The sequence below is a fragment of the Mytilus trossulus genome, chromosome 3 (assembly GCF_036588685.1).
Source record: "Mytilus trossulus isolate FHL-02 chromosome 3, PNRI_Mtr1.1.1.hap1, whole genome shotgun sequence".
NCBI classification, from domain to species: Eukaryota; Metazoa; Mollusca; class Bivalvia; order Mytilida; family Mytilidae; genus Mytilus; species Mytilus trossulus.
In genome coordinates this window covers 79,661,670-79,689,564 of record NC_086375.1, presented here as the reverse complement: position 1 = coordinate 79,689,564, position 27,895 = coordinate 79,661,670, and the positions used below count along the sequence as shown (strand labels likewise).

Genomic DNA, 27,895 nt, shown 5'->3' with positions numbered 1-27,895 from the left:
GTGTATAATGTCACTTTCAGCAATATTGTGCTATTTCTTGGTGGTCAACTTCTATTGATGGAAGAAGCCAGAGTGCCAGGGTTTGTGTCACTGGGCTGCTGTCTCATTATTTGTTTACCACATATCATTACACCTAGCAACCATCTATGTTATCTAATGTAATCCACATATCAGTACACCTAGAAACCATCTTATGTTATCTAATATGATCGTGATAATGCTGGTCTCTAAGATATAAAATAACTTACTCGATTTCCAATCTTAAATACTTGTTCATATTCTGTACAATTTGTGTTGATCATGATTGAATCTGTGTCTCCATATATAACATCTAGGTTCATCTGAAATAAGTTACAATCTTTCTTATGTAATCCATCTTGATAAAGGAATATATATGTGAAGCTTATGGTTACAATAACCTTAATATGCCTCAACCATCTTTATCCCTTCAGAATTTCTTGGTCATATTTGTGCAGAATTGCAATACATTAAAATATCTGAGGAATCAATCGACATTCTTTAAAATTTACCACATCTTTATTGCTCAAAATAATTTTATGTTTTTACCCTATTATAATGCACATAAACAACTAAAAAAATCTTCAAAAATTGAAATCAGCAAGTGCACTTGACATTCAACCCTGCCATGCATGAAATTTTAATTGATTTTTTCATATAATTGTTAAAGCTATCTGTCTTAAATATACACCACCCATCAAATTTTAATAAAAGTGTAATTAATTTGGGAAAAGCCCTCCCCCTTTAGTTTCATATGTTTGTTTTTATTAATAAAAATCTTATTAATAATTTTATCTTATAAATAAAATATCAGTAAGGATATATAAGAAAAAAAGTCACAACAAATGTTTGGAAAAATAACTTTTAAGTGTTGAAATTCTACAATTCCCAATATCCTTTCTTATCTATGCTAACATAAGTAAACTTACAGCCTGTACTGTATCCTTAGTCTTCATCAAAATCTGGTGGGGAAAAAAGAAGAGAATTACAATATGAGCATCTTTGTTTCTAATGTCAGATTATCCTTTAAAGGGAATATTTGCATATTACACCTGATAACTATACATAACATGGATATTTTAGCACCTATGGCTAAATCTTTTCAGATTCCAAAGCATGTTTTACTCACCTGGGTGAATATTTCCACCAAACAAAAATTTCCTTTGATTTTTGCTTATCTTTAAAAACATTAAGGGCCATTAGCTGTCAAGTTTAAATTCGATTTGACTTTTAATAAATTCTCATATTTGATTTCTTCTTCTTCTTCCTTCAGTACAGAGTCGGACTCTTCTTGAGTGTAAAAATGACTCTTGCTCGTTAAATCATGAGGCCTTCCCTCCTCACTTAATAAAAACTATTTACAAGAAAATTTACAAATAAAACTATGTACATCTGGGGTCAAAGGAGTTCTAGGTGTGTGAAGCTCCTGTCAAGGCCTCTGGCAGGATGGTAAGGCTGGCCTTGAACTCTTCTAGTGTAGCTGCTGTTGTGGCTTTTTCCGGTAGAGTGTTCCATTCCCTGGTTGATCTTGGGAAGAAGGAGTACCTGTATTGATCTTTTAGAGTGCGCTGTTGGTGTATGCGGTGGCCTCCTCTGGTCCTTGAATCTCCGGGTTTGTAATAATTAGAGGGGTCAATATCCACCAATCTATTGCGGATCTTGTATGCCATGGTGAGTCGGTCTTTGCAGCGGCGATCTTTAAGAGGCTCCCATTTTAGTCTATCCATTAGGGAGCTGACACAACCTGGGGATACGTCTTGGTATTCATTGTACACGAACCTAGCTGCCCTTCTCTGTACTTGTTCTAGTTCTTCTTCAAGGTTATGTTGATAAGGGTCCCATACAGTGGATGCATATTCCAGGGTTGGTCTGACCATGGTGATGTAGGCGTTGGCTTTGACTTCTGGTTTACACCGTCCTAGGTTCCTTCTCAGAAAGCCTAGTGTCCTTGATGCTTTGCCTACTGTCTGGTTGATATGTGTCTTCCACTGTAGGTCATGGTTTATGGTGACTCCCAGGTATTTCCCATGCTCGACTGCATCTAGTGTGTGACCATGTAGTTGGTAGTTCCTTATCAGTGGATTTCTTTTGTTGGTAATCCGTATCACGATGCACTTCTCAGGATGGAAATTCATCTGCCATCGTGATTCCCACTCTTGGAGTTTGTTAAGATCGTCTTGAAGTGTCTCGCTATCCTTCACATTCTTTATTTTCCTATAAACTAGGCAATCGTCTGCAAACAACCTTGCCTCAGAAGATGTTGATTGTGGCAGGTCATTAATGTAAGCCAGAAATAATAGGGGTCCGATGACTGTTCCCTGAGGCACCCCTGAGATGACGTCTAGGGGGCCAGACTTATGCCCTTCAAGCAATACAGCTTGTGTTCTCTTGCTTAGGAAGTCTTGTATCCATTTGAGTGTTACTCCACGTATTCCGTAATAGTCCATTTTTTGGAGGAGTCTCTTGTGGGGCACTTTGTCAAAGGCTTTGGAGAAATCAAGCAGAATGATGTCTGTCTGTTCTCCTTGGTCTAAATTCTTGCCAATTTCGTCTAGTGTTATCAGGAGTTGTGTTTCACAAGATCTTTTGGATCTGAAACCATGTTGATGGTCACAAAGGATCTGGTGGCGGTCAAAGTGATCCATGATGGTGCTGTGAACAATATGTTCCAATAGTTTGCAGCAGATTGAAGTCAATGAGACTGGCCGATAATTAGAAGCTTTATGTTTTTCTCCTTTTTTGAAGACTGGGACAATGTTGGCAGCTCGCCAGTCGTCAGGAATAATTCCAGTGTCCAAAGATTTCTGGTAAATTATGGTCAGATATGGTGATATGTGTTCAGCTGCTTCTTTGAGTATAGGCTGGAATTTCATCAGGCCCAGTGGCTTTGAATGGTCTTAGTCCACGGAGTAGCTTGTAAACAATAGATTTATGACATGCTAAAATTTCTATGTAAATTTCAAATGAAAAATTGACAGTGTGTTAACCCGTTATAGTGTATCAGCATTTCATTCACATTATTTGACTACCATCTAATCATGAAAATGACCTATGATTACTGCTGATGGTCTTACAACTTTATATAAACATAAATATTAATTTTGTATGTATAAACAAACAAGCATATGCCATTGGCATAAAGATGATTTGTATAAGTATGTTCTGCAATGATTTTTTCGGGGAACATATCACACAACAAAATGATTTGTTTAGTGGCTCCCTGGTTTCACTTTATGTTTTATATTAAAAAAATACTATTTATAACTTTGGTTGTATTCTACCATTCAGTTATAGAATTCATGTATTTTATTGTTGTTTAAATTGAAGCTTATTCCCCTATAAAACCAGTAACTATTACCTCTCTTCCTTTCCCAGTGATAAGAGCAGCTAATGGTTTGGCAAAGAATCTGGAGTATGTAAATCCTAAACAACCATACATACTGTTGGCTGTTAACTTCAAAGCTTTTTGTCTGATATCATACTGAAATTTAAAAAAATGTGACTTTATCAGAAAATCATTTGTAATACATTTCTGGTTAACAATAGTCAAACTAATTTAAAAAATATCCTTTTCTATAGAATACAAACACAATTTAACGATAAGACAAAAGACAACTTTTTAGTCAATTGAGTTTTTATTTGTATAATATACGTATTAGAGATTGTGTTTTTTCTAATTAATGGTAAGCTGTAAAAAATATATTTGGTATTCACATACTAGACTTTCATTTCTTTCTTGTAGCATTGTGTGTATTAGCAACACCCTTGAATGACTATTTGAATCATGGAGTAAAAAAAAACAACATTGGATCGATCATAAATGTCTGTTCGATATTTTATTACCATGGTTCACATATTTAATACTTTATAACATTATTGTAATCTACGTACTTGTATATACTGCTCCTGATTAACGTCCCCTTTCATCAGCTGTTTAACCTGTCGTCTACTTTCAACAAGTTTACGGATCTCTGTTGGTAATATTCCTGGCTCTAAACCTGAGTCAGGTACATCTACCAATTCCCCCTCATCTGAATTCTTAAATACAACAAAAGGTATAAAAAGTCATTTTTAAAATATAATATGCACAATTTTATTGAAGAAACAAACTAATGACTTTATGGCCAATTTTAAAATCAAACTATGAACTTACACCAAAAAACAAAATATAATGAAAATAGATTAATTATACTCAACTATATACATAAAAACCTGTTCATACCAATAAACTTTCTGTCCAAATAAACAAATAAGCCAGGTTTGAACATAACAATTGGCTGCTTTACTACAACTTTTTCAACCAAAATGTCTGATTGTATTTTCCCTCTAATATCACAAATACAAATTATGTTTATAATGGTCGACATCTTTGTTCATCAGTATCCTCACAAAGCATAACATTTAAAGTAATTCTTTCTGTTAAATTGATACACAAAGAAATAGAGGAAAAGGAAAAGATTTGGTTGTTGTGGTCTATGAGGTATATTTGACTTACTATACTTTTGTTGACAGCTTCTCTGTTGACTGTTGTAAAACAAATATTATATTCCTGAATGATTGATGGATATAAACTGTTGAAATCCAGCAACAAGATAAATTTATCATAAAATCCTGAAAAAAAGACAGACTATCAGTTTTCTTAAAAAGTTCCACTTATTGCTAACCAAATGATCTTTTCCACAGAGTCATCTACTATTAGATAATTTATCTAAAATTCTATTATCTCATTGAATTAATACAATAGCTATAGAAAGATTGACCAATAGGAGATGACAATGTGGAAAAGTTTCATTGGTTTGTAATAAAACATTTAAAATAATACCAAAGTAAATTTGTAAGTGTTAGCAGGCAGTGAAGGGAATTAATTCAAGTTTTAAGATCAATGATCTTAGAATTGATGTGACATATATTTTTTTCTATCAGTGCTTATACTGCCTGTGGTTACTGAAAATATTCTGCTACCCTTCTTCTTTTTCAAAGTGACTATGAATTTGAACTTTGACCTACTTATCTGACCTTCACATCAATATTAGTACAGTCGATTCCACTTAATTGCATACCGCTTAATAGCATAATTCGGTTAATTGCATACTTTTCTCCTGCACAAAACCATTTCCCATTCACCTAATGTTAAATTGTCCGGTTATATGCATAGCCTTACAAGTGGCATTTCGGTTTATTGCATAGAAAATAATCGCCAGCTAGATATGCTCAGTTAAAACTGATGAGATTTTTTACCGGAAACGGCAATTTGGTAAGTATATTTTTCTTGAATGCATCATAATTTTCATTATTATTTCACATTTACTTGTGTGTTATTCAAATAAAGTTTTAAAACAGTATCTTTCGTGTTTATATGATTATAGAAAAGGCCTCGATGTGTACACAGGTAAAGTTTCCCATATTCTATTTTAAGCCTCGAGGTCATAAAAATGTCAATCAGCTGATTGTTGTAAAAACACAACCATTCTATGATGTTCTATCTCAAAAGGTGTTAATTATTGATTGGATTTCAAACATTGTTCATAGATTATATATTGGGTGAATTTTTAAAACATTAACGCCTGCTAATTATCGATCATTATCCAATGTGTAATTTCGTAATTCAGCTTGGGTGATCTACATTTATGTTAAATATTACAGGGCATTTATATATGGTTGAAGAATTTTATACATCAATCTTAACTTTCCTTTTTAATATTTTTCTAAAAGAAAATTAACTTCTGATTATTATATTTTCTCACTTTCAACACTCGTGTCCAGCAAATAACCCGTGCATGGCCCCATCACCTGTAAACTGCTTTGCATAAACAAAACTAGCGGTGTTAAAGTAACAGTGTCACATCACTGTGTAATTGGTAAATACTGAATATCAAAGGCAGTTCATTACACAATTATTGTTTACAATGATTATAAACTGTGTAGTATTGTTAAACAGTTTGTTTTAAACAAAGCGTAACAATTTAATTTGTACATCCGGGTCATAGAAACAAATCTATTTTTAGAACAATTTTATTATCGTATCTCAGGTAAAGGAATAAGTCGGTACATAAATAAACAAAAACAAAATGTGTTTATAAACTTTATTGAAAGAATACACAATGAAATAAAATGTATGACAGTAGACAAATAACTTTTATTAGAATAAATAAGCATTCATTATGTTGTAAGTGGACTATGGACGTACATCTTTCTTCTTTGCTGATCTGCACTATCGATGTCATTTGACTCCGTAATTTGTCATTTCGGATATAAGCATACTCCGCTTTATTGCATAATTTCGTCTGACAAATAGGCTATGCAAATAACCGGAATGTACTGTACTAGCAACATTTAATATGCTGGATTGCTTCCATTATTTCTAATATTAGGCGAGATAAATAAGCTAGTAGACAGAAAATAGTAACAGGAAAAATATTGGTCTCTTACAGTGCTGACAAACATCTCTACCATATTGTATATGTGTCTGTCCATAGTCAGGAGCCTGTGGCTCTGTGGTTGTTCTTATTTCATGTCCGTCATATTTTTTTCTTGTGAATCATTTTCTTATAAAGGCCTTTAGTTATCTAAATTGAATAGTTTCACATTTTTTTTTCATGGTCCAATATAGTAGATTAATATATGGTATGGTTTTTTTCTCACCGTTGAAGGTTGTACTGTTGCCTATAACTGCTTTCATCTACTTTATTTGAACTTTGATGGATAGTTGACTCTAGCAATCATAACACATTTTCTTACTGACACAAAGAGATGAAATCATCACAGAATACTGGAATATACTCATACTAAAGTTTCTATACAGGCCAGCATATTATCTGCCTAATATAAAATGGAAAACAGTGTGATATAAAAAGAAGATGTGGTATGATTGCCAATGAGACAACTATCCACAAAAGACCAAAATGACACAAACATTAACAACTATAGGTCACCGTACGGCCTTCAACAATGAGCAAAGCCCATACCGCATAGTCAGCTATAAAAGACCCTAATAAGACAATGTAAAACAATTCAAGCGAGAAAACTTACGGCCTTATTTATGTAAAAAAATGAACGAAAAACAAATATGTAACACAAAAACCAACGACAACCACTGAATTACAGGCTCCTGAATTTGGACAGGCACATACATAAATAATGTCGCGGGGTTAAACATGATAGCGGGATCCCAACCCTCCCCCTAACCTGGGACAGTGGTATAACAGTACAACATAAGAACGAACTATAAAAATCAGCATACATAACAAAGAAACAAAGGCTTTCAAAAGAACAAATATGACTCCCAAGCCATTATGAGAAAATAATTATTAATTTTTACCTTTCTTGGGTTCTAAAACCAAACCACCAGCATAGGCAGGCTTTCTCTTTCCTTGTGTTTTCTGTGTCCTGGTTCCATCTAAATCTTCATCATCATTTCCTTCATTCTAAAAGAGATTTTGTCTTATTTTTAATATGATCAAGTCTATAAACTGCTTAATCACCTGTGACAAGTGATCCATTACTTCAAGGGCCATTATTGATCAAAACATGTCATTGTGACAAATATTCTTTTAATAGTGACAGAAGCTGTTGGTTCATTGGATGAGACTGGTATTAATAAATGGAGAATGTGAAGATGATGGCCATGCTTGCATAAAACATTATAAAGGAATATAACTCAACAATGGTAAAATTGATGCAACCTAACAAAGATCTTGATCTGTGTTTTGTGGCTATAACGTAAGGGTACCCAAATTGCACCGAGTACCCAAATTGCACCTATTTAGAAAAAATAGCAATAGCAATCTTACAAGACTTCCTAGAGACTAAACAATTTGTATTTTTATGATTTGATACTATGCACATCTTTCAACACAGGTAAACATATTTAGATATACACAAAGCGTCCACAGTATTTATCAACAGATGGACTGTTTACTGAAAAAGCAAAATATACGAAAGCGTCATCATGCGACGTCATCTTTTTACAATTAGCAAATACAATATATTATAAGTATCCATATCGTAAAATATGAAGAGTAAGCATGGACTAAATATCCAATTGTTCTAAATATTTGAAGAAATTAAACAAAAGCTCGGTTATTACACTTTTGACGATGTGAATTTAAGCATGGATGCAATTTGGGTACTCCTCATTACAGAATCATGGATAGTTTTGAGGTTGATTCAACCCCATTTTTTTATGACTCAATATGGATTAAAAATTAAATTGGTGTACCTATACAATAAAGAAGGATAGACCTACAAAATAAACACATTATGGACATTTGTTTCTTGATCATAAAAAAACGTAGGTGAAAAAACTGTCAAAATAGGTGCAATTTGGGTACCGTCACGTTAAGCATTGTAAATAAATTTCACAACATTTGGTTGATGCAAACTTAAGTTAGAGAACAAGGGACAAGGGTAAAATTTATTGCCTCTTCCATTGCAGAGGGGACATAAAATGATTTTTATTCAAATGGATTTAGTCAAATTTAGCCCTATTGTTTCAAAGTTGTTTCAAATGATTGCAAGTTGATGATTTTAGTACTTTTTACAGAAATCTCAAAATCAATTTGAGCTATCTTTCAAAAAACATTCAACTGAATTCTTTCTTTTCTTTATCTAAAATATCAGCATTATAAAAAATAGTCAACTCTATAAATGTTTATGTTACCACTATTTGTTTTTTCTTGTATTCCTTGTCAGGCACAATAAAGTTTTTCTCTGTAAAGGCATGCAGCAAAAGATATTCATTTCTTTCTGATCTTCCACCCATTAAAGTTCTTGTCTACAAAAAAACATCAATCAATACTATTATACTTTTACAAATCTCACATACATGAAAGTATATTGTTATATTCAAATGCAACAACGTTTGTAACGTTTATTTTGATTGGATAACGTCATTTTCTTACATGGCATCAATTGACAATTGACGCTATGGGATGTACGCACAAGCGCAGACTTCATACGACAGATTTTAAGTACATGTTTTCATGTTGTTTTTTGTCAGTATCATTAGAATAGAGATAAAAATATTGTATTTTAAGCTCAGACGGCATCAATTTGGGATTTGATGGTCGCAAATACCTGATTGTCTCCACTAACGCTTCGCCAGTAAACTTAATTTGCGACCATCAAATCCCCAATTGATGCCGTCAGAGCTTAAAATACAATACAGTTATCTCCTAATTGGCATCTTGATTCAAATATTTCATGTGTAATCAATACAAGAACAAATTAACAATTTATACCAAAAGGAAGGTTCTGCTAGGTAAATTGACCTAAATAAAGGGACAGGACATTTGTACTGCTACTGGAAAGTAAGTGTATTTTTTTTATGGAGGCAGAAATTTTGAGTTCCAATAGCCACCTATTTACACCTCAAATAGTTGTGTTGCAAGGGTTCTTCAACAAGCATGAAAGGGGAGAGAAAAGGGATATTAGGAAGATCAAATTCATGTTCTTTAAAATAATTTTACATGTTAAAAAGTTAAGTTGAGTGACTCTGATCTCAACTGATAATTGCCAATATTTCTGTTGAAGATCTGTGATTCTCTCTGGGTACTCCAGCTTCTCTACCAATTATAATATCTTTCATATAATCCTCCATGTAATAGCTACCATGAAATAACCAAGTCTGCTGAAAGTGGTCATAACACCTAACAAGCAATCAATATTTTATCAGTCTGTGCCCAAAACTATTTGAAGCACTAGCCCTTTGCCCTTTGGGCTAGTTTAAAAAAATAATACTAGCCCGAAATTATATGTACTGGACCGGTTAAAATCTGTGTCACTGTTGAGGATCACAAAGTGATCCGAACCAGCTAGGGGGGTTTGGGGGCATGCCCCCCAAAGAAAAAAGCCCTTTGCCCTTTGGGCTAGTTTAAAAAAATAATACTAGCCCGAAATTATATGTACTGGACCGGTTAAAATCTGTGTCACTGTTGGGGGTTTGGGGGCATGCCCCCCAAAGAAAAAAGCCCTTTGCCCTTTGGGCTAGTTTAAAAAAATAATACTAGCCCGAAATTATATGTACTGGACCGGTTAAAATCTGTGTCACTGTTGAGGATCACGAAGTGATCCGAACCAGCTAGGGGGGTTTGGGGGCATGCCCCCCAAACAAAAATGTAAAATCCTGCATTCTGAGGTTACATTTTAGTATCTGGAAGTGTATATAACTTTTCAAAAATATAGTTTTTTCTCCATGATATATATAAAAAATTATACTTTCCTTAAACAAGAGTGCACACACTGAAATGTCTTGCCTTCTTTACTAATCATTGATATTATTTTGATAGTCCTTAGTATAAAGCTTTATTACAACTGTACATAAAAATTACATTAACCAAGATAACTAAACAAAGACCAATGAACCATGAAAATGAGGTCAAGGTCAGATGAACCATGCCAGGCTGACATGTACAGCTAACAATGCTTCCATAAAACAAATATAGTTGACCCAATACTTATTGTTTAAGAAAAATAGACCAAAACACAAAAACTTAACACTGAGCAATGAACCGTGAAAATAAGGTCAAGGTCAAATAAAACCTGCGTGACTAATATATAGATCATAAAATATTTCCATACACTTAAAATAGTTGACCTATGGCATTTAGTGTCAGATAAAAAGACTAAAACTGAAAAACTTAACTTTGACCACTGAACCATGAAAATGAGGTCAAGGTCAGATGACATCTGTCTGCTAGACATGTTCACCTTACAATCATTACATACAACACATATAGTAGACCTATTGCATAAAATATGAGAAAAACAGACCGAAACACAAAAACTTAACTATAACCACTGAACCATGAAAATGAGGTCAAGGTCAGATGACACCTGCCAGTTGGACATGTACTCCTTACAGTCCTTCCATACACCGAATATACTAGCCCTATTGCTTATAGTATCTGAGATATGGACTTGACACCAAAACTTAACCTTGTTCACTGAGCCATGAAATGAGGTCGAGGTCAAGTGAAAACTGTCTGACGGGCATGAGGACCTTGCAAGGTACGCACATACCAAATATAGTAATCCTTATACTTACAATAAGAGAGAATTCAACATTACAAAAAATCTTAACTTTTTTTTCAAGTGGTCACTGAACCATAAAAATGAGGTCAAGGACATTGGACATGTGACTGACGGAAACTTCGTAACATGAGGCATTTATATACAAAGTATGAAGCATCCAGATCTTCCACCTTCTAAAATATAAAGCTTTTAAGAAGTGAGCTAACACCGTCGCCACTGCCGCCGGATCACTATACCTATGTCGAGCTTTCTGCAACAAAAGTTGCAGGCTCCACAAATAACCTTCTCAAAACTGTTGACAAGAATTTAAGACATACATGTGAAATAAATGTATACATGTAGATATAAACCCCTTGCCATCAAATTTTGTTTAAATTAATTTTTCATTCAAATTTGACTTTGGAAGTTAAAGAGATCATCCTTTCTGATAAAGGCCAAGAAAAAATCAATCAGTTAAAATTTTATTCTTCATGATTTTTCAATTTGCTGAACAACTCCTGTTCAAATACAAATACAGATACAAATTTGCCTCCTTTTCCCTGCTCCTTACAGTAGCTACACAACATAACTAGAGTATCGTACTGGTGCCAGGGTCAGGGACGACCGTCCGTCCAATGAGTTATAAATTCTCGGACCCTTTCATCCTCGTATTTTTTTTAGCCTCCGTAATTTGGTCAGACTTGCGATACGGCCTTTTTGATGCCTTTCGTGGTCTCGCACTTTCCAACAGTGAAGCCATGTATATCAAACGATGTTTGTGACCAAAATTATGTCACAAATATGTGTACACTTTCGAAAAGAAAACAAAACTGGTTCCACTTCTTCATAAAATTAACGGTAACCAGTCACTGAAGTCGTCCTAATAACCAATCATCTAAAATACACAAGATGTCAAGCGGGCAGTTACAAATTAACATCTTCAGACGCAAATATGTTCAATGTTTTTTTTTATTTTCTGTTATGATTATATATTTCAGTCAGTCTATGCAACATAAATCAATCAATAATTACCAAAATTTGACATTTTCAAAACACGTGGTACTGACCGTTTTCGCGCTTTTTTTTATTTTGAACAATCAGTTATTAGGGAGACAGTCAAAACTGGTTAACGTAATTTTTGCAAGGAAGAGAGTATCAGTTTATTAATATCGATTGCGTTGTGTGACTTTCTGCGTTTACTTACGGTAACGATTAAAAAAGTGCACACAGATATGCACTAGACCTGTCGGACTATCGGCAGAGTACGTTAACTAGTCCGAGCTTATTTAAACTAGACTCGGGCTTTGGGCTACCGCTTAACGTCGCACTGTTTTATTGCTCTTCAAGACATACCAATAACAATACCTACTATGGTATTTAAAATACATATATTAGCCTCAAATTGACATTCTAATAATAAGTATACCTACCATGACATTACCACAAATATTAGTGATCTGTAAAGCCAGTGGTATCACATTGAGCTCATACATAATTCTCAGGATATAGGTAGAATCCAGTAGGGTTAACTCTATCAACTTTAATAAATGAGCAGATGACCTAGAAAACAAACAATATAAACACAACTAGTTAATTCCATTTTATATTCTAGAAATTTCTTCCTTGATGGCTTCTTTCAGAGAACCATCAAAGTCCTCAAGATATAATAAATAAGGAAACAGAGATAAAATTGTAAAGAGCTTTGGTAATGAACATTATTGTGCTGTGTCTGTTATTCTATATTACAAAGTGAAAGTTGTCCTATTGTAAGTACAGCATACTTATGTTGGGTGACCAACTTTCCTTTGAAACAGGGTTTCAAATAAGCAGGGGCCAACTCAACAATGGCCCCTAAAATTTCTATTCTTCTTGTAAAGAACTATATATATATCGGCTACCAAAATGTAATCTGTTGGCTATGATGACAAAATTTTAATTTCAATCCCTGCCATGAAAAGAGTTATGGATTATGTGAGATGTGACCATCATAAGATTTACTGGCCAGGGAACTAACCCATGACTTATAGCACCTTGGAAGAGCATACTGTCAGACCATCAAGATCCCAGAAAGTGTGCAATAGACTGGAGAGCTGAGGCTTAAATATGTGATAATTAAATTGAATGGTATTGGCATCAGTTATTGATATGGAAAATACTGCAGAATGTGAATTATCATTATGCAATCATGAAATTCTTTTGAAATGAACATTCTAAAACTTAACGGATTCTTTATTTTCTACTGGATTAATTACCATTAATAAAAAAAAAAAATTTAATTCATGATCACAGACTGCTATTTCAAAATATAATACATACAAATACATATTTCTTATCTCTTCATATTCAATTTCTTTTCTCTTTTGGTGAAGTATTTGATTGGTCAATTCTGTCAGATCGTAACTTCTACATCTCATTAACTCCCTGGCAGATATCATTACATCACAAACCAATCTCCCGCACGTTGATGTTTTATCTGTGTAACCACTCTTCATTCCAGGGTGACCCTTTTAAACAAAGTTTTGCTTGTTAAATGTCATAAAATTTTAACTCATGCTGTCTTTTGTGGATAGTTGTCTCATTGGCAATCATACCACATCTTCTTTTTTATATTTACTCAATTATTCCATGTATAGAAATTTTAGTATTTTAACAGTAATAACATATAGAAATTACAGGTAGCTCTTTTTATTAGTTCCTAAGAAAAATGTGACAAAATAGCAAATGTAGCCTTAATGTGTCAGGATACAATATAAATATTTGGTGAACAGGAAGTTGATGAGCAGTATATCAGAAAAGAAAAACATGGTATCAGGATCCTTACATGAAGCCATAAACAGAAGGTCTAATTAGTAGCTAACTAAAAATGTGACTAAAATTTCATACAATTTGGCTATTATGTATGGAATACAAGATGCTTCTTAGAGCCTGAATCGCTCACATGGTAAGAAATATGCCATTTATTTTATATCATTTTTCCCTGATTGCATTCAATAATGTCTACTATTATGTAAATTTCATTGCGCTAAGCATCTTTCCTTTTGAAAATTGTTCTTTATCTATGCTGATTTCTGGCAAAAAATAAAGAAAATCCTGAAGAGCTATCTTTCAAGGGCAATCTTTGTTTTCATAATAAAATCATACAAAACCCTTGAAACATCTAAAGAATGCAATACTTTTTTTACTTCCTATTTCAGTCGTCAACAAACAGGCATGTATATGATGCCAATAAACTCTGCCTAAGTTTATATATAACATATTTACTTACTGAGAGTTTTGGCATTTTAGTTCTTTTTAATCTGCCTATTTTTGACCAATGAGCTGTTTTGTTCACATTTATTCTGTGCAGTAATACATCAAGATCAAAACCATATATATCATGGCCCTGTAAACAGAAAAAGTTATTATTTCCATAGATATGTATGGATCATCCTAATCTATACATTTTTCAGTTTTAAACCTTTTAACATCTTCTAACAAAAATAATATCCCCAACTCTTTCAAGATTTTTGAAAATTCTAAACATTACAACTGATATCATGGAGGAAACTTGTTTTTCATTAAAGTTGAAAGTTAAAGACTCCCAAACAGTGCATTATTCCTGCCAAATCAAGGTCTAGTTTGGGATTTCCTCATACAGCTTACAGGAACCCAGTATTTGGCATTGTCATGTAGGTTACCATATCAATTAATGTGAATCAATATAATTTGTATTGCTTTGAGTGTATTAAAATCTCCATCCTTGTAAAATAGTAAAGATAGATTTTGAATTTCAGGGTCAAGGACATTTTAAAATTCATCAATCAGAATCAATAGTGGTTCATTCAACCATACTTTTTTAAGTATTGTTTATTAAAGAAATAAATCAATGTTCTAGTTCACTATTATTTTCTAATTTAAAACTGCCACTAAGATAACATGAAGTCATGTGACATTCTAAGATACAAAGAAACCTACTACAATAACGTCTGGATCAATCTTGTGTATTTTAGCAAGAAGAAAACCTAATAAAGGCCGCTCTGATGGAAAGTGTTCTATCTTCATATTATTCTGAAAAAAAGAATATTGAAATAAAAAAAAATATATCACTTAAGGTTCAGAAATAGTTTAAAAAAAAAAACGCTAGTTGTGTGAATAAATATTTAATTTGATGATTTGTACTCTGCTATTTATAAGACGGACATATATAGAACCGGATTAATATAAAGCACTAGTTCACATTGAAACTATTATCCAGAGCTTTCCACTCTGCTCTTACTCCTTTCTGCTGCATGCTTAGCAGAGAAGCAGTAAATTCAAATATTCATGTCAATTCAGTTTCATCTTAAAGTCTTTAACAAGTCAATTACTTGTTCATTACTCATCTGAACAATAAAAAAATCAATCCCGATATATTTACCTCTTTTTGAGCCTTATCTCTGAAGTCATATGGAAATATACAATCATTTGGCTTAGTAATTGCTAAAAAGGAAAAGAAACATATCTGATGTTTAGGGTATCAAAAGCAAATCAAAGAGCTGAATAGCTCTGAGGGGAAAGACGGCCCTTGTTTCTATTTTATTATGTTTTTTGGAAAGGGGGGGTTATCTTTTGATAGTTTTCATATGAAGAATGAAAAAGAGAACAGCTAGAACATGTAGAAAGGTTGACAATATTGAATCAATTGTTGTTTATGTAATTTCATTTCCAAAGTTTAGGATTCAATTTGGACCAATGGAAGTGTTCTGCATCTTCTAAATCTAAACATTTGATTAAAGTTGCATTGATAGCTAATTATCTAAAACTCAACTGAATTCTGTCATTTTACAACAACTACAATATTTTTTGAAATCTGGATTGTGTACCACTGAACTGCAGGCTAGGGCCATTTTCCATTTTTTGTGACAGTACTCTTGGATTTTTAAGTTTTTTCTTTAGAAAGTGTGGAAAATCTATTCAGTTTTAAATTTCCATTGTGAAAGTTCCGAGTTACAACTCTCATCACAGGGAAACAGGTACTAATAAAAAAAAACAATATGAGTGATGTAAACTGTGTGAAGCTTGTTTTCAAAGCATAATTTTGAAATATTTGTAAAAAATAAATATGTTTAAACTACAAAATGCAATTTTTATTAATTTTTTTTTACCATTACAATGATTATGTAGGTACACAAAAATTTAGTTTTAATAGAAGACTACTAATCCAATGAAATGTCACATTTGAAGTGTTTAAATACATTAACTTTTATTTTAGTGGATAATTACTCATCAATTGAGGTGCTCCTGAATTGGAGGAAGATTCTCAGAGATTTTACAGAAAAAAGTGGTCTCACTTATTAGGGACAAGAAGAATTTTAGCGACAAGAAGCGACAAGAAGAATATTTTTTTCTTGTCGCTAAATTGTCTTCTTGACGCTTCTTGTCGCTTTTTGACGTTTCTCTTCTCTAATTGGTGAGACACGAAAAAAGTAATAAAATCGTTACTTTCCCCTGTCTCATGTAACCCCACGATCTTTTGTTTATTTTGAAAGTTGTTGACCTACAAATTAAAGTATTGCATGTTGATGTTTAAATCATCTACAGTTAACAATATTATGTTTAGATTTAATAAATACAAATTTGTGATTAGTGCACGATCTCTAAGAATGATTTAAATAACCAGTGAACTGGTGAAGGATATCCCTGCTTCTTCCAAGAATGACGTCACTATAAAATACAATGTAGGTTGGATATATTTAGAATATCTCCTCATACTTATTTTTCCGAATTGTAAAATAAACGTAAATAGTGTAAAGGAGAGTTCAAGATACGATAAAGAAACGTGAGAAACAGAAGGGAAATGTGTAAAATAGTGTTTAAAGTCAAACTATTCATTTCTGGGTCTCCTTCTCTTCAATCTAAGTAAGATTTGTTGGGGGGTTTTCCACACTATAACATGTATAAAAACAAAATGAATGATGTGAGGGAGTGTCACTCTGGTCAACCCCATAGGGGATTGACAGCTTGAAGCCGTCTTTCCCCAAAAATACAAAGCAACTAAGACACGCACATATAATTTTCAAAATTTATACATTTCAATAATACTTTTTAGAAATATAAATGTTTGCTTCTGTCAGCATTTTCCCTATTTTCTGTATCTTTTTCAGTTACCCTCCATGTTTAAATACAGTATTCAGCTGAATTTGGTCAGATTACTCAATTTTACAGTTGCATTTAAAAATCTTATATTTTTGTCTTCAATGGTATTGATAGGCTTCTGTTATCTTAAAGTGTTCCCTTTTCTTTTGTGAATAGTTAACATTGACTTTTGAATACTTAAGTGACTAATTTATGTTACCACAGAAGTGTTCCTGGAAAGGAATTTTGGGTGCTGGTTTATCCATGGCTAAAGATTTCTGTACCAAACAAGCTATTCCAATGATCTGGAATAAAACAATTATACATTTTAGACTTGCACTGTCTCAATAGTTGGAAGTTTTATTTGGTGCATTTATCAATTTCCTATTAAAAATAATAATGTTTTCTGCTTTTAAATACTGGCTTTGAGCAATCCCAAATCCAGGAAAGCAATTCAGACATAGTAAATTTATAACCTGTTGTTTATATTTAATCTTAATTTAATACTATTTTTTTTTAAATTTAAAACATTTTGAAAAATTTAGTGTAAATAATTGCAATACATGAAAATCACTTTTTCACAAGTTTAAAGAAAAATACAATTCACATAAAAAAGTGTTTCTATAAATAATTACCTCATTTTGATGTGTCTTTGGGTTTGGTAGTGTCCTCATATTAAGAGCCATGACTACCAGAGGGGGTGGTGATAAACTGGCATCATTTACAACACTAATATGATCTGGTCTCGTCACAAATACCTACAATTCCAATATATGAAAGATGATGCATGTCAAAACACAACTCTTTGCCATTTTTTAAATCAACTTTCATAGGAAGTAAACAGAAATTGTAGAATAGTTCAGTCATAATGAATAACTATGTTCTTGTATGGTAATTATAACTATACTAATGAAAACAAGTAAAACTGCAAGCAACTGTGTACCCATAAATTTGGGTAAACAAGAAGTTTATGAGCAAGTATAGCATGTTCACATGAAGCATGATCACAAATTTCAGGAAGCTCTGATTTGTATTTCCTAAGAACATGGGATTGACAAACAGACATGTAAAACAGTATATCGCTATTTTTTGCATTTTTCCTTTGATCTTTTTTTGTGATAATTTTCATATCATGCTACTCGCTTGAGATGGAAAAATTATCGCTAGAAACTAAGGACGCCACGTGCGTTGTTAACGAAATTGACATTGAAATTGACAACGTCGTCATAGGTAAAATAGCGATAAACAGATTATCATTGGTCATCTCAACTCGATTGCTTTTCTCACTTTCGCTGTTCCAGCTCAAGCGAGAAAATCATTCTTGTTGAGATAATCAACGATAATCTATAAATATCCCCTCCTTTGGCAGGTGAGAAAATTAGTATATATTTAGTACAAAACTGTTCTCATTAAAAAAAATATTGATTAGACAAGCGAATGTTATTGTTAAATGTTATCTTTCAACCATATTCAGTATGAACACATGCTAATGTAATGCTTTAACACAGACTGCTGATAGACAAAAGGTATCCCTATCTGATGGGAGCAGGCTACCACTAGACCATTGAGGGATCACATAATGTTTTATTGGTACTTACTTCTAATTTGCACCAACTTATAGGAGGAGTTGATATTTCTGTAAAATAAATAATGTGAAACATATCTGTTGTAACATATGAATGCCAAGAAATGTAATCTGAGGATAATGATCTATTCCTATCGTTTAATTCTGCTGATTTATCATAATTTCCCACTTTATTTAGTTTTTATCAAGTTAACAAATGAACCTTTCATCACATCATGTTGCGTTTCATAAAATTTAACTTTGCTATTCAAATATTTTGTTTTAATAAAAAACAAGATTATCTTGCTTTGGTCAGACATGTAGAACTGGTCTTAATTTACTTTACATGCTACAACAGGTTTATTTTTATCATAAAACTTACGTGGACATTTGATATCAAGCCAGCTTGGGCCTTTCATTTTAGTTTCAAGAACAAGATGTTCTAAACTGCAACAAAAAAAAGAAACAGAAAAAAATTACCAACTTTTTTTCAACAAGCAATCTGAGAATATAGCATATTCAGTACCATGTTCCTTATAAGCTTATGGCAATTGGTTGTCAGAGATGTCTGGTGAATTTTCAATTCTTATTAGAAAATAATTATTGCTGGTGTATTTCAGTTGGAGGTATTGTCTGTCAAACAAGGTCCACAACAATATGTTCAATAGTAGAACTGCACTTTTTCAAAACAGTCTCTTAAACTTAAAGATGTCATATTTGTAAAAAGGGTTCAATTGGAATTCACACAAGAATCAATTTAGTTAACTTCCAGGTATGCTATGAGATAAACAGTTGGAATACAAATTCTAAATTTAATGGTATAAGCAAAAGGAAACCCTCACCCTCTGGTATCCTTTGATATAAGGAAGCATGTTTACTTTCATTTATGCTCATTGTCAGAGTTCTACAATTGTGTTAATTTTTAACCAATAACTTGTAGGAACTTTCCAATTCAAATTTTCCAGGTACAGCATTTTTTAGGAAAATTATTTAAAAAAATTATACAGACAGACTAGGGCAACTCCTATATACCTGACAAACACTTACCTTGATACATGAGTACCAAACACATGACTAAAAGTATTGCCACTCAAATCTGATGGCAAAGCAGGGCTGTCAGCCTGAAATGAGAAAAGAGAAATCAGATAAACAATCAAAACTACCATATCTACTAAATCTGTGTTAATACTGTACATGTTTGTAAATATATCCTTCAAACTAATGCTATTGGTGAGAAAGACCCCAAAAAATGTAACAAAACTTACAGAATATCTGATTTCCATATAGTCTGATTCCACAGGAACTTCAACCTTCTCAAAGGCATACTGTTTTGTAACTTTCTGTGAATATAAGAATTATTATACTGAAATATTTTGTTTAATAGTGAAATAATCTTGTAGATTAAAACATGAATTGTTGAAATAGTAACAATTGTGGTATGAAAATCAACCAACAAATTTAATATTGTAAAACAAAAGGATATTTACAAAATTAGCTTAGTTTGCATTATTTCATTGCACATTGAACTGTAAACAAATAGGACAATGAATGCAGTAATTCTGTTTATTATTCCTTACCTTTGATTTAAATTTTGGAATTTTGTATTTTTCTGCCACTCTTTCATTGAACTCATTGTAGACATCAACGAGTGAAACCTCAAATCCTGTATCTTCTCCCTTCAGGTATTTCTGCAAAAATTCAATTATTTTTAGGTAATTTTTTTTCTGACAATCATTCTTACAGTAAGAAATGTAAAGTTTAAATATTTTGTTTTATATTCTCAAAATCATTAGTGAGGTTTATTTTTTATCCCCCTAGTAATCAACCAAGGACTTGTATTAGTATTCATTATTCCTGGACAGTAGATATTCAAACTAAATATTATAAAAGAGATAATAGTATACAGTTATATATACATGCACTATAAGCAAGTTCTTATCATCTAAGGCTCAGCTTTCTGAAATTTAAAAGAACCCATGCAACAGCTCATTCAGTGCCTCTTGTAAGGCAAAAATCTACCCTATAAACATCCTTTTCTTTTCCAGTGGCAGTCTTTATCATTTCCTGTCCTTCGTCCTTGTCCACTCACTTACATTATTAATTTGTTCTCACACTGAATATTCAAGAACTAGTTACCAATACAACAAATTAGAGGAAGCTTATAGTTTAATACAACAAACTTTTCCATAAATGAGAATTGTTTTGTTTTGTTTTTTTTGGGGGAAAAAGGGGTGGAGGGGGGTTTGAGGTAAGGGGGTTGAATTTTTATTAATACATACAAATTCACACCAAACAAAACTTATTATTGTAAATGTTTAATGCTACCTGATATATGTATTCTTTATTAATTACCTTCATCAATCCTCCTATAGTATGCATGCATGCATAAATACAGTAAATGTTATGCATAGTTAAATATATGTATCAAATATATATCATAAAAGCCATTTCAAGTTTTCAAATCACATTCATACATGATCTAATACATAAAAATAGACCAATATTTTGATTGTTTGTTATGTTTTGTTTCATATTTCAGTTTTATATAAACTTAATCTATCACTTAAATTTCATAAGTTGATTAAAGTTGATGATTTACAATATAACATTTACCCCATTTTTCTTTTTCATATTACTGCATCTTTAAAACATTTTGCTTTTTGTAACAGTTAAATATTATCATATTCTAAATCATTATCATTTCACCTGAATAAAAGATTTGCAGAAATTCTATTTCAAATTTCTTGCATGTTTGTGCACTGACAAATTATTACCATTGTAAACAACAGCAATATTTTGTTTATAAAAACTAGTATATACAGCCATGTTTTCAGTGCCATCATAAATATTTGTATGTCAACGTTACATAATACAGAACTAGATCATAAAGTATCAAATCAACACATTCTTCTTTTACTTTTTTACAAACCTATAAACCATTCACCTCATGCTATCCCTCAAAACAAATGCATTTTCTATTAAGGATTATACATTTTACATTATTGTGTTTGTCAAAAGATTGTAATATACTTACAGTTGGTCTGGGTAACACAAAGATTCTCCTATCTATGTTTTTAACAGTAACACAACAACTGACATGTGTCTGGGCAGATTCTATCCAAACTTTACCAAATAAATACACTACACCTACAAAAGACCATGTGAAATTAGTCTATATCAGTATATGTACACATTATTTCTTAAATTGAAATTTGTTTCAGAAATCATATATTACAAGTTGACCATATGTACAAGACAGTAACTTAAGCATAACCAACCCAAGATGTAGTACAAGTACATATTACAAAGAGACTTTGGTAAGGGGGGATATTGAGGTATTGCTGTTGATAGATACAAAATGTAAATCATATTTACCAGGATGTGAATACTGATCTTCATAGGCATCTAACCAATAAAATCTCAGAACCTGGTCACCTGATTCATTAGTAACCAATGGTAAGTGTGAAGAGTCAACTTCTATGTCTGTTATTTTTTCTGACTGGCTACTGCCCATTTCTTCCTTAAAAGTTGTCCAACCAGTAGACAAAGCTTCTAAAGGTCTAAATAGATAAAATATAATTAAACAAATATAATAGATCTAAAATAAACACAATATGGAACTAATAGTTAATAGTAACAAAGTCATCTATAAAAGATTGCTTCTTAGGTATACAGATGATATGTTTTTTAATCTTTATATAAAGAAATTTTTTACAATGTTTTTCTTATTGCAAACAAATAATCATGATAAGAAAAACACTATTAACAACACGAGTTTTTAATTGAAAGTGCTTATTTCCTGATATTATGAACTTGTCCTCTATTTTTGTATGTAAACGATCTCTCCATCACTATATGGTCTAATTCATTTGTAAGTATAAAATAACATCGACTTACAATACAATAAAATTTAGATTTCTGCAAAAATAATAAACATTCGATACACATTTTATGTCTGTCATTACTGGACATCATGAAGGTTCCTCTAAATTTGAAGTAATATAGAAAATGTCAGGCGCACCAAAGGAAAAGGAATTGTTGTATGATGTCAATAGTTTTACTGTTCTGAGGTCATCTCTTGCAGTTTCCCAAATAGCGATAAATCTATTCCATGTTATACAATTGCAGGGAATGAATTGGTTGCAGATTTATGAGCTGTGTGGTGCTTTATTTTTACTATTTTTCAGTAATCTTACATTTCTTCTTTTTCTTCTTTAACTTTGACATCTTTCATATCACCACCAGCTGACATTTCTTCATCAACATTCTCATCAAAGTCAACATCATTCAGTTCCATTAGACCAGAATCATCTTAAAATGTAAATTTTATTCATTTATTGATTTATATGTTGTTTAAGCTAATTTCTGACATACACATGCCAATACTTCAAGATGTCATTCTATTGTTATTAAAATTTCATGTGACGGTTGTTCAGTCTTTAAAGGAGTAGGTCCGGTAAGGGCCGAATTTGGCCTCAAATTTCATGTTCATCTGACGAAATATTTTGAACACTTTTTAGGGACGACATCAAAAGATCGATGTAGGATAAAAAAATTAAATCAAATAGTTTGGGGGTTGGGGGCTAACATTGCTGCAAGTTTTGTAAATCCAAAATCAATTTTACATATATCCCTATTGGTCAATCAATTTTTCCCAAATTAAGTTAAGAGGGGGGTGTGGGGGTCAGTCAAAAAACTATGTGAATTAAGTTTTTTATCCTTCATTGAACTTTTGATGTCGTCCCTTACACACTTATGTGTCTATTTCAATTGTTTTAATTATTCTATTTGAATGATTTTGACTGCTTTTGTCAGTAGAACTGCTCCAATTCAAGCTTAAATATGAAATATCTATCAAATATGCCAAAAAATGTCACTTTTCAGACGTTTTTTGTCAAAAATGAAAGTGGCCCGCCCCATCCATGTTCATTCTCAACCTTTATATATGTTATTTATTATCATCAAATACAACTCATATTTCAATATTATGAATTAAAGAACCTTAGTGAGCACGCTCACATACCCCACGTCCCCACATTGTCATTGGAGAAATTAAATAAGTGAAAGAAAAAAAAATTGTATAAGAAAAATTAATTTCCTGCCAATATGCACATCTAAATAGTATGTCCTTATTATCTACAAAATTTCATGAAATTCTGTTGTGTGGTTTGAGAGGAGTTGCGATGACAAACTGTTGCAGTAGTACATTAAAGTAAATAAGTTCAAAGGGGCGTAACTCCTAGAAAAAAAATTGAATCGCAATTTCCTGTCGATATGCACAACTACATAGTATGTCCTTATTATCTGAAAAGGTTTCGTGAAATTCTGTTGTGTGGTTTGAGAGAAGTTGCGATGACAAACTGTTGCAGTAGTACATTATAGTAAATAAGTTGAAAAGGGCGTAACTCCTAGAAAAAAAATTGAATCGCAATTTCTCGTCGATATGCACAACTACATGGTATGTCCTTATTATCTGAAAAGGTTTCGTAAAATTCTGTTGTGTGGTTTGAGAGGAGTTGTGATGACAAACTGTTGCAGTAGTACATTGAAGCAAATAAGTTCAAAGGGGCGTAACTCCTAGAAAAAAAATTGAATCGCAATTTCCCGTCGATATGCACAACTACATAGTATGTCCTTACTATCTAAAAAGGTTTTGTGAAATTCTGTTGTGTGGTTTGAGAGGAGTTGCGATGACAAACTGTTGCAGTAGTTCATTATAGTAAATAAGTTCAAAGGGGCGTAACTCCTAGAAAAAAAAATGAATCGCAATTTCCCGTCGATATGCACAACTACATTATGTCCTTACTATCTGAAAAGGTTTCGTGAAATTCTGTTGTGTGGTTTGAGAGGAGTTGCGATGACAAACTGTTGCAGTAGTTCATTATAGTAAATAAGTTCAAAGGGGCGTAACTCCTAGAAAAAAAATTGAATCGCAATTTCCCGTCGATATGCACAACTACATAGTATGTCCTTACTATCTGAAAAGGTTTCGTGAAATTATGTTGTGTGGTTTGAGAGGAGTTGCTATGACAAACTGTTACAGTAGTTCATTATAGTAATTAAGTTCAAAGGGGCGTAACTCCTAGAAAAAAAAAATTGAATCGCAATTTCCTGTCGATATGCACAACTACATAGTATGTCCTTATTATCTGAAAAGGTTTCGTGAAATTCTGTTTTGTGGTTTGAGAGGAGTTGCGATGACAAACTGTTGCAGTAGTACATTAAAGAAAATAAGTTCAAAGGGGCGTAACTCCTAGAAAAAAAATTGAATCAAAATTTCCCGTCGATATTCACAACTACATTGTATGTCCTTATTATCTGAAAAGGTTTCGTGAAATTCTGTTGTGTGGTTTGAGAGGAGTTGCGATGACAAACTGTTGCAGTAGTACATTATAGTAAATAAGTTCAAAGGAGCGTAACTCCTACAAAAAAAATTGAATCGCAATTTCCTGTCGATATGCACAACTATATAGTATGTCCTTACTATCTGAAAAGGTTTTGTGAAATTCTGTAGTGTGGTTTGAGAGGAGTTGCGATGACAAGAAACAGGACTGACGGACGGACGGACTGACAGATGGACGGGTTAAAAACATTATACCCTCCGCAACTCGTTGCGTGGGGTATAATAAGCACAAATGACATCCACTTTCATTTAAGACAAAAACCGTCAAAATTTTAACTAATATGCCAAAATTATGAAGATTTCAGTAATTTAGCATGACTTTATGATGCTAGTGTCCGAAATATGTGCAATGTATTGTAAAAAACAGCACATATTTTTGTAGCTGAACCATTCTTCTTTCCAATAAATAAGTAGAAGTTTACATTTTAACCACTTTGTAAAACTGCTATATTTTGGGGCCAAATAAGGGTCTTACCGGACCCACTCCTTTGAAAAAAATGTTTTAAATGTAAAAGTAGTCATTTTGCGTACAGTTCCTATAATCTATAAAATGCTTGTGTTATAGATTGTGAATCTTTAAAAAGAGACAATTATGTGTGATAAATCAATCTAAATTCTGTACATGTCATCTTTACATCATATTCCTGTTGTTAAAGGAGTGGTTTATTTCATTGACTGGTGCAAGTGTGATATATATATGAGTTTTTGACTAGTTCTATAAATAGACAAACTGTGCTCTGCACTTTTGCACACCAAGTCTGCCTAGTGATGTTGTTTAGAAAAACGAATAAAATTGAGAATGGAAATGGGGAATGTGTCAAAGAGACAACAACCAGACCATAGAGCAGACAACAGCAGGTCACCAACAGGTCTAAGCATATTTTAGAAACTGCCTAAACCTGTAAAAAATATTGGTGGCGTCCAAGTTCAGCTATAAACATGATAAATGGGAAATGAAAAAATAATTATGAACAATAAAATATTTTCTCACTTCATTAATAACCAACAAACCTTGTTCTGTACAGTTTTGAACTGAGGTATCTGCAGTTTCTATATCCATCCCATCAACTTCATCATAATCATTGGTGTCAGGGATGTTAGGTTTAGGTAGAGGTTTTTTAATCAGCACTGCTGTAAAGGGTTTGCTCTGTTTCCGTACTGGTGAAGACCTGATCTCCTGTTTTATTGGCCTAACATTCAACGATTGTGAAGCTGGTTTTGCTGATGTGCTAAAAGGATTTAATGGTGACCTGCAAAGTAACATAATATAAGAGATTTTAGATGGTGTATTTTTTCTTATTCGTTAAATAACATTAACAAATATTAAGTTCTATAGAATTCAAATGTTAAAGGAATTACAACTTTCCATAGGCTTTGCATGCACATTGGCAAAACCATGAAATTAAATATCCATGAAAAAAGTTTTCTTAATCCACAAAAAATTGATACCCACCAAAATAATTGAATCAACAGTATTTAAGATAATCTATGCATAAATGCTCATTTATCGCCAGTAATAAATGCTCATTTATCGCCAGTACCCTAACAACATGAGCTGATGAAAATTCTGTGAATTGAACAAAGGGCAAACTTGATTATCAAAAAACAATAAAATAAAATAAGTCCCACCATTGCCTACTTTTAGAATAAGTTCTTGATCATGATTACAGTGTACAGTTTGTTTACTTGTACATAACACACCTTGTGGGATATTGTTCCAAAAACTCCTCAACAAATTGTGAACTTTTACTGATCAGTCATTAACTTACTTTGTAGATCCTACAGGTTTCTTACTTTTACTGATCAGTCAATAACTTACTTTGTAGATCCTACAGGTTTACTGATCAGTCAATAACTTACTTTGTAGATCCTACAGGTTTCTTACTTTTACAGATCAGTCAATAACTTACTTTGTAGATCCTACAGGTTTACTGATCAGTCAATAACTTACTTTGTAGATCCTACAGGTTTCTTACTTTTACAGATCAGTCAATAACTTACTTTGTAGATCCTACAGGTTTCCTGATCAGTCAATAACTTACTTTGTAGATCCTACAGGTTTACTGATCAGTCAATAACTTACTTTGTAGATCCTACAGGTTTCTTTTTTAGTTTGATAGGTACAGGTTTAATACCAGCATCTGGTCCTTTGTGTAAATCTGCCATTAAATCTCCAAGCAATTCATCATTAGCTAAACTGACATCTTTCTGAAATTTAGACAAGTTAATTTTAGTTATAAAATTTAAAAAAAATTGACTGGTCATGTTAATGCAGAAATGTCATATGTGATGACTTAATGTTGCAATTGAAATATTTGACCAAAAATGGCCACTTCATAAATATTTTACAGAAAGTTAAATATGAGCATTGACAAAACCAAAGATGTTCAACTTACATCAACATCTGTTATGGAACCTATAGTAAGCAAGATACATACAACAGGCTCCTCACATAAATGTGACCTAATGGCATGTTTGTTTCAGTTCAATTAAGGAATGATTATTTTATGTTTTGACAGTTATATTGTCTCACAAAATATGCTCTAATTTCCTTTTGACCTTGACAAATCATCTCAAAATCAACAGGGATTTCTCTATGCTTGACAAATCCAAATTAAAGTTACAAAGCTATACCACATATTTGATTTAGCATAATGATTTTTTTTTTTAAATAATTTAATAACTGTGACCCTGACCTTTGACATAAAGACCCCAAAATCAAAAGGGACCTTCCTCTCTCTATGAGTATAATTAATATTCAGATTAAGTAAAAAAGAATATATTTAAAAAGTTGTTGCAAAAGTTCT

The 27,895-nt window shown here is 32.4% G+C and overlaps 1 protein-coding gene across 7 annotated transcripts in view; it reads right to left on the bottom strand.

The window, feature by feature from the left end:
- LOC134712564 (DNA polymerase alpha catalytic subunit-like) overlaps positions 1 to 27,895 on the bottom strand; it is a 59,857-nt gene that overhangs the window by 15,231 nt on the left and 16,731 nt on the right. For 6 of the 7 annotated variants that reach the window (XR_010106294.1, XR_010106297.1, XR_010106298.1 and 3 more), the window contains exons 6-29: positions 27,172 to 27,296; positions 26,100 to 26,338; positions 22,882 to 22,996; positions 22,061 to 22,245; positions 21,720 to 21,832; positions 20,263 to 20,373; positions 19,951 to 20,025; positions 19,733 to 19,806; positions 19,068 to 19,132; positions 18,720 to 18,757; positions 17,757 to 17,879; positions 17,342 to 17,426; positions 15,425 to 15,486; positions 14,983 to 15,075; positions 14,294 to 14,410; positions 13,345 to 13,532; positions 12,459 to 12,588; positions 8,678 to 8,791; positions 7,337 to 7,442; positions 4,514 to 4,629; positions 3,910 to 4,056; positions 3,377 to 3,499; positions 948 to 980; positions 249 to 341 (exon numbers count right to left, since the gene is read on the bottom strand). Coding sequence is in view for 2 of the 7 variants with exons in the window: in XM_063574259.1 (XP_063430329.1) it covers positions 249 to 341; positions 948 to 980; positions 3,377 to 3,499; positions 3,910 to 4,056; positions 4,514 to 4,629; positions 7,337 to 7,442; positions 8,678 to 8,791; positions 12,459 to 12,588; positions 13,345 to 13,532; positions 14,294 to 14,410; positions 14,983 to 15,075; positions 15,425 to 15,486; positions 17,342 to 17,426; positions 17,757 to 17,879; positions 18,720 to 18,757; positions 19,068 to 19,132; positions 19,733 to 19,806; positions 19,951 to 20,025; positions 20,263 to 20,373; positions 21,720 to 21,832; positions 22,061 to 22,245; positions 22,882 to 22,996; positions 26,100 to 26,338; positions 27,172 to 27,296 (2,670 nt within the window). In the remaining 5 variants the exon portion in view is untranslated. Of the gene's footprint in view, positions 1 to 248; positions 342 to 947; positions 981 to 3,376; positions 3,500 to 3,909; positions 4,057 to 4,513; positions 4,630 to 7,336; positions 7,443 to 8,677; positions 8,792 to 12,458; positions 12,589 to 13,344; positions 13,533 to 14,293; positions 14,411 to 14,982; positions 15,076 to 15,424; positions 15,487 to 17,341; positions 17,427 to 17,756; positions 17,880 to 18,719; positions 18,758 to 19,067; positions 19,133 to 19,732; positions 19,807 to 19,950; positions 20,026 to 20,262; positions 20,374 to 21,719; positions 21,833 to 22,060; positions 22,246 to 22,881; positions 22,997 to 26,099; positions 26,339 to 26,857; positions 26,875 to 27,171; positions 27,297 to 27,895 lie in introns of those variants that run through there. The other variant, XM_063574261.1, reaches the window with a different exon arrangement.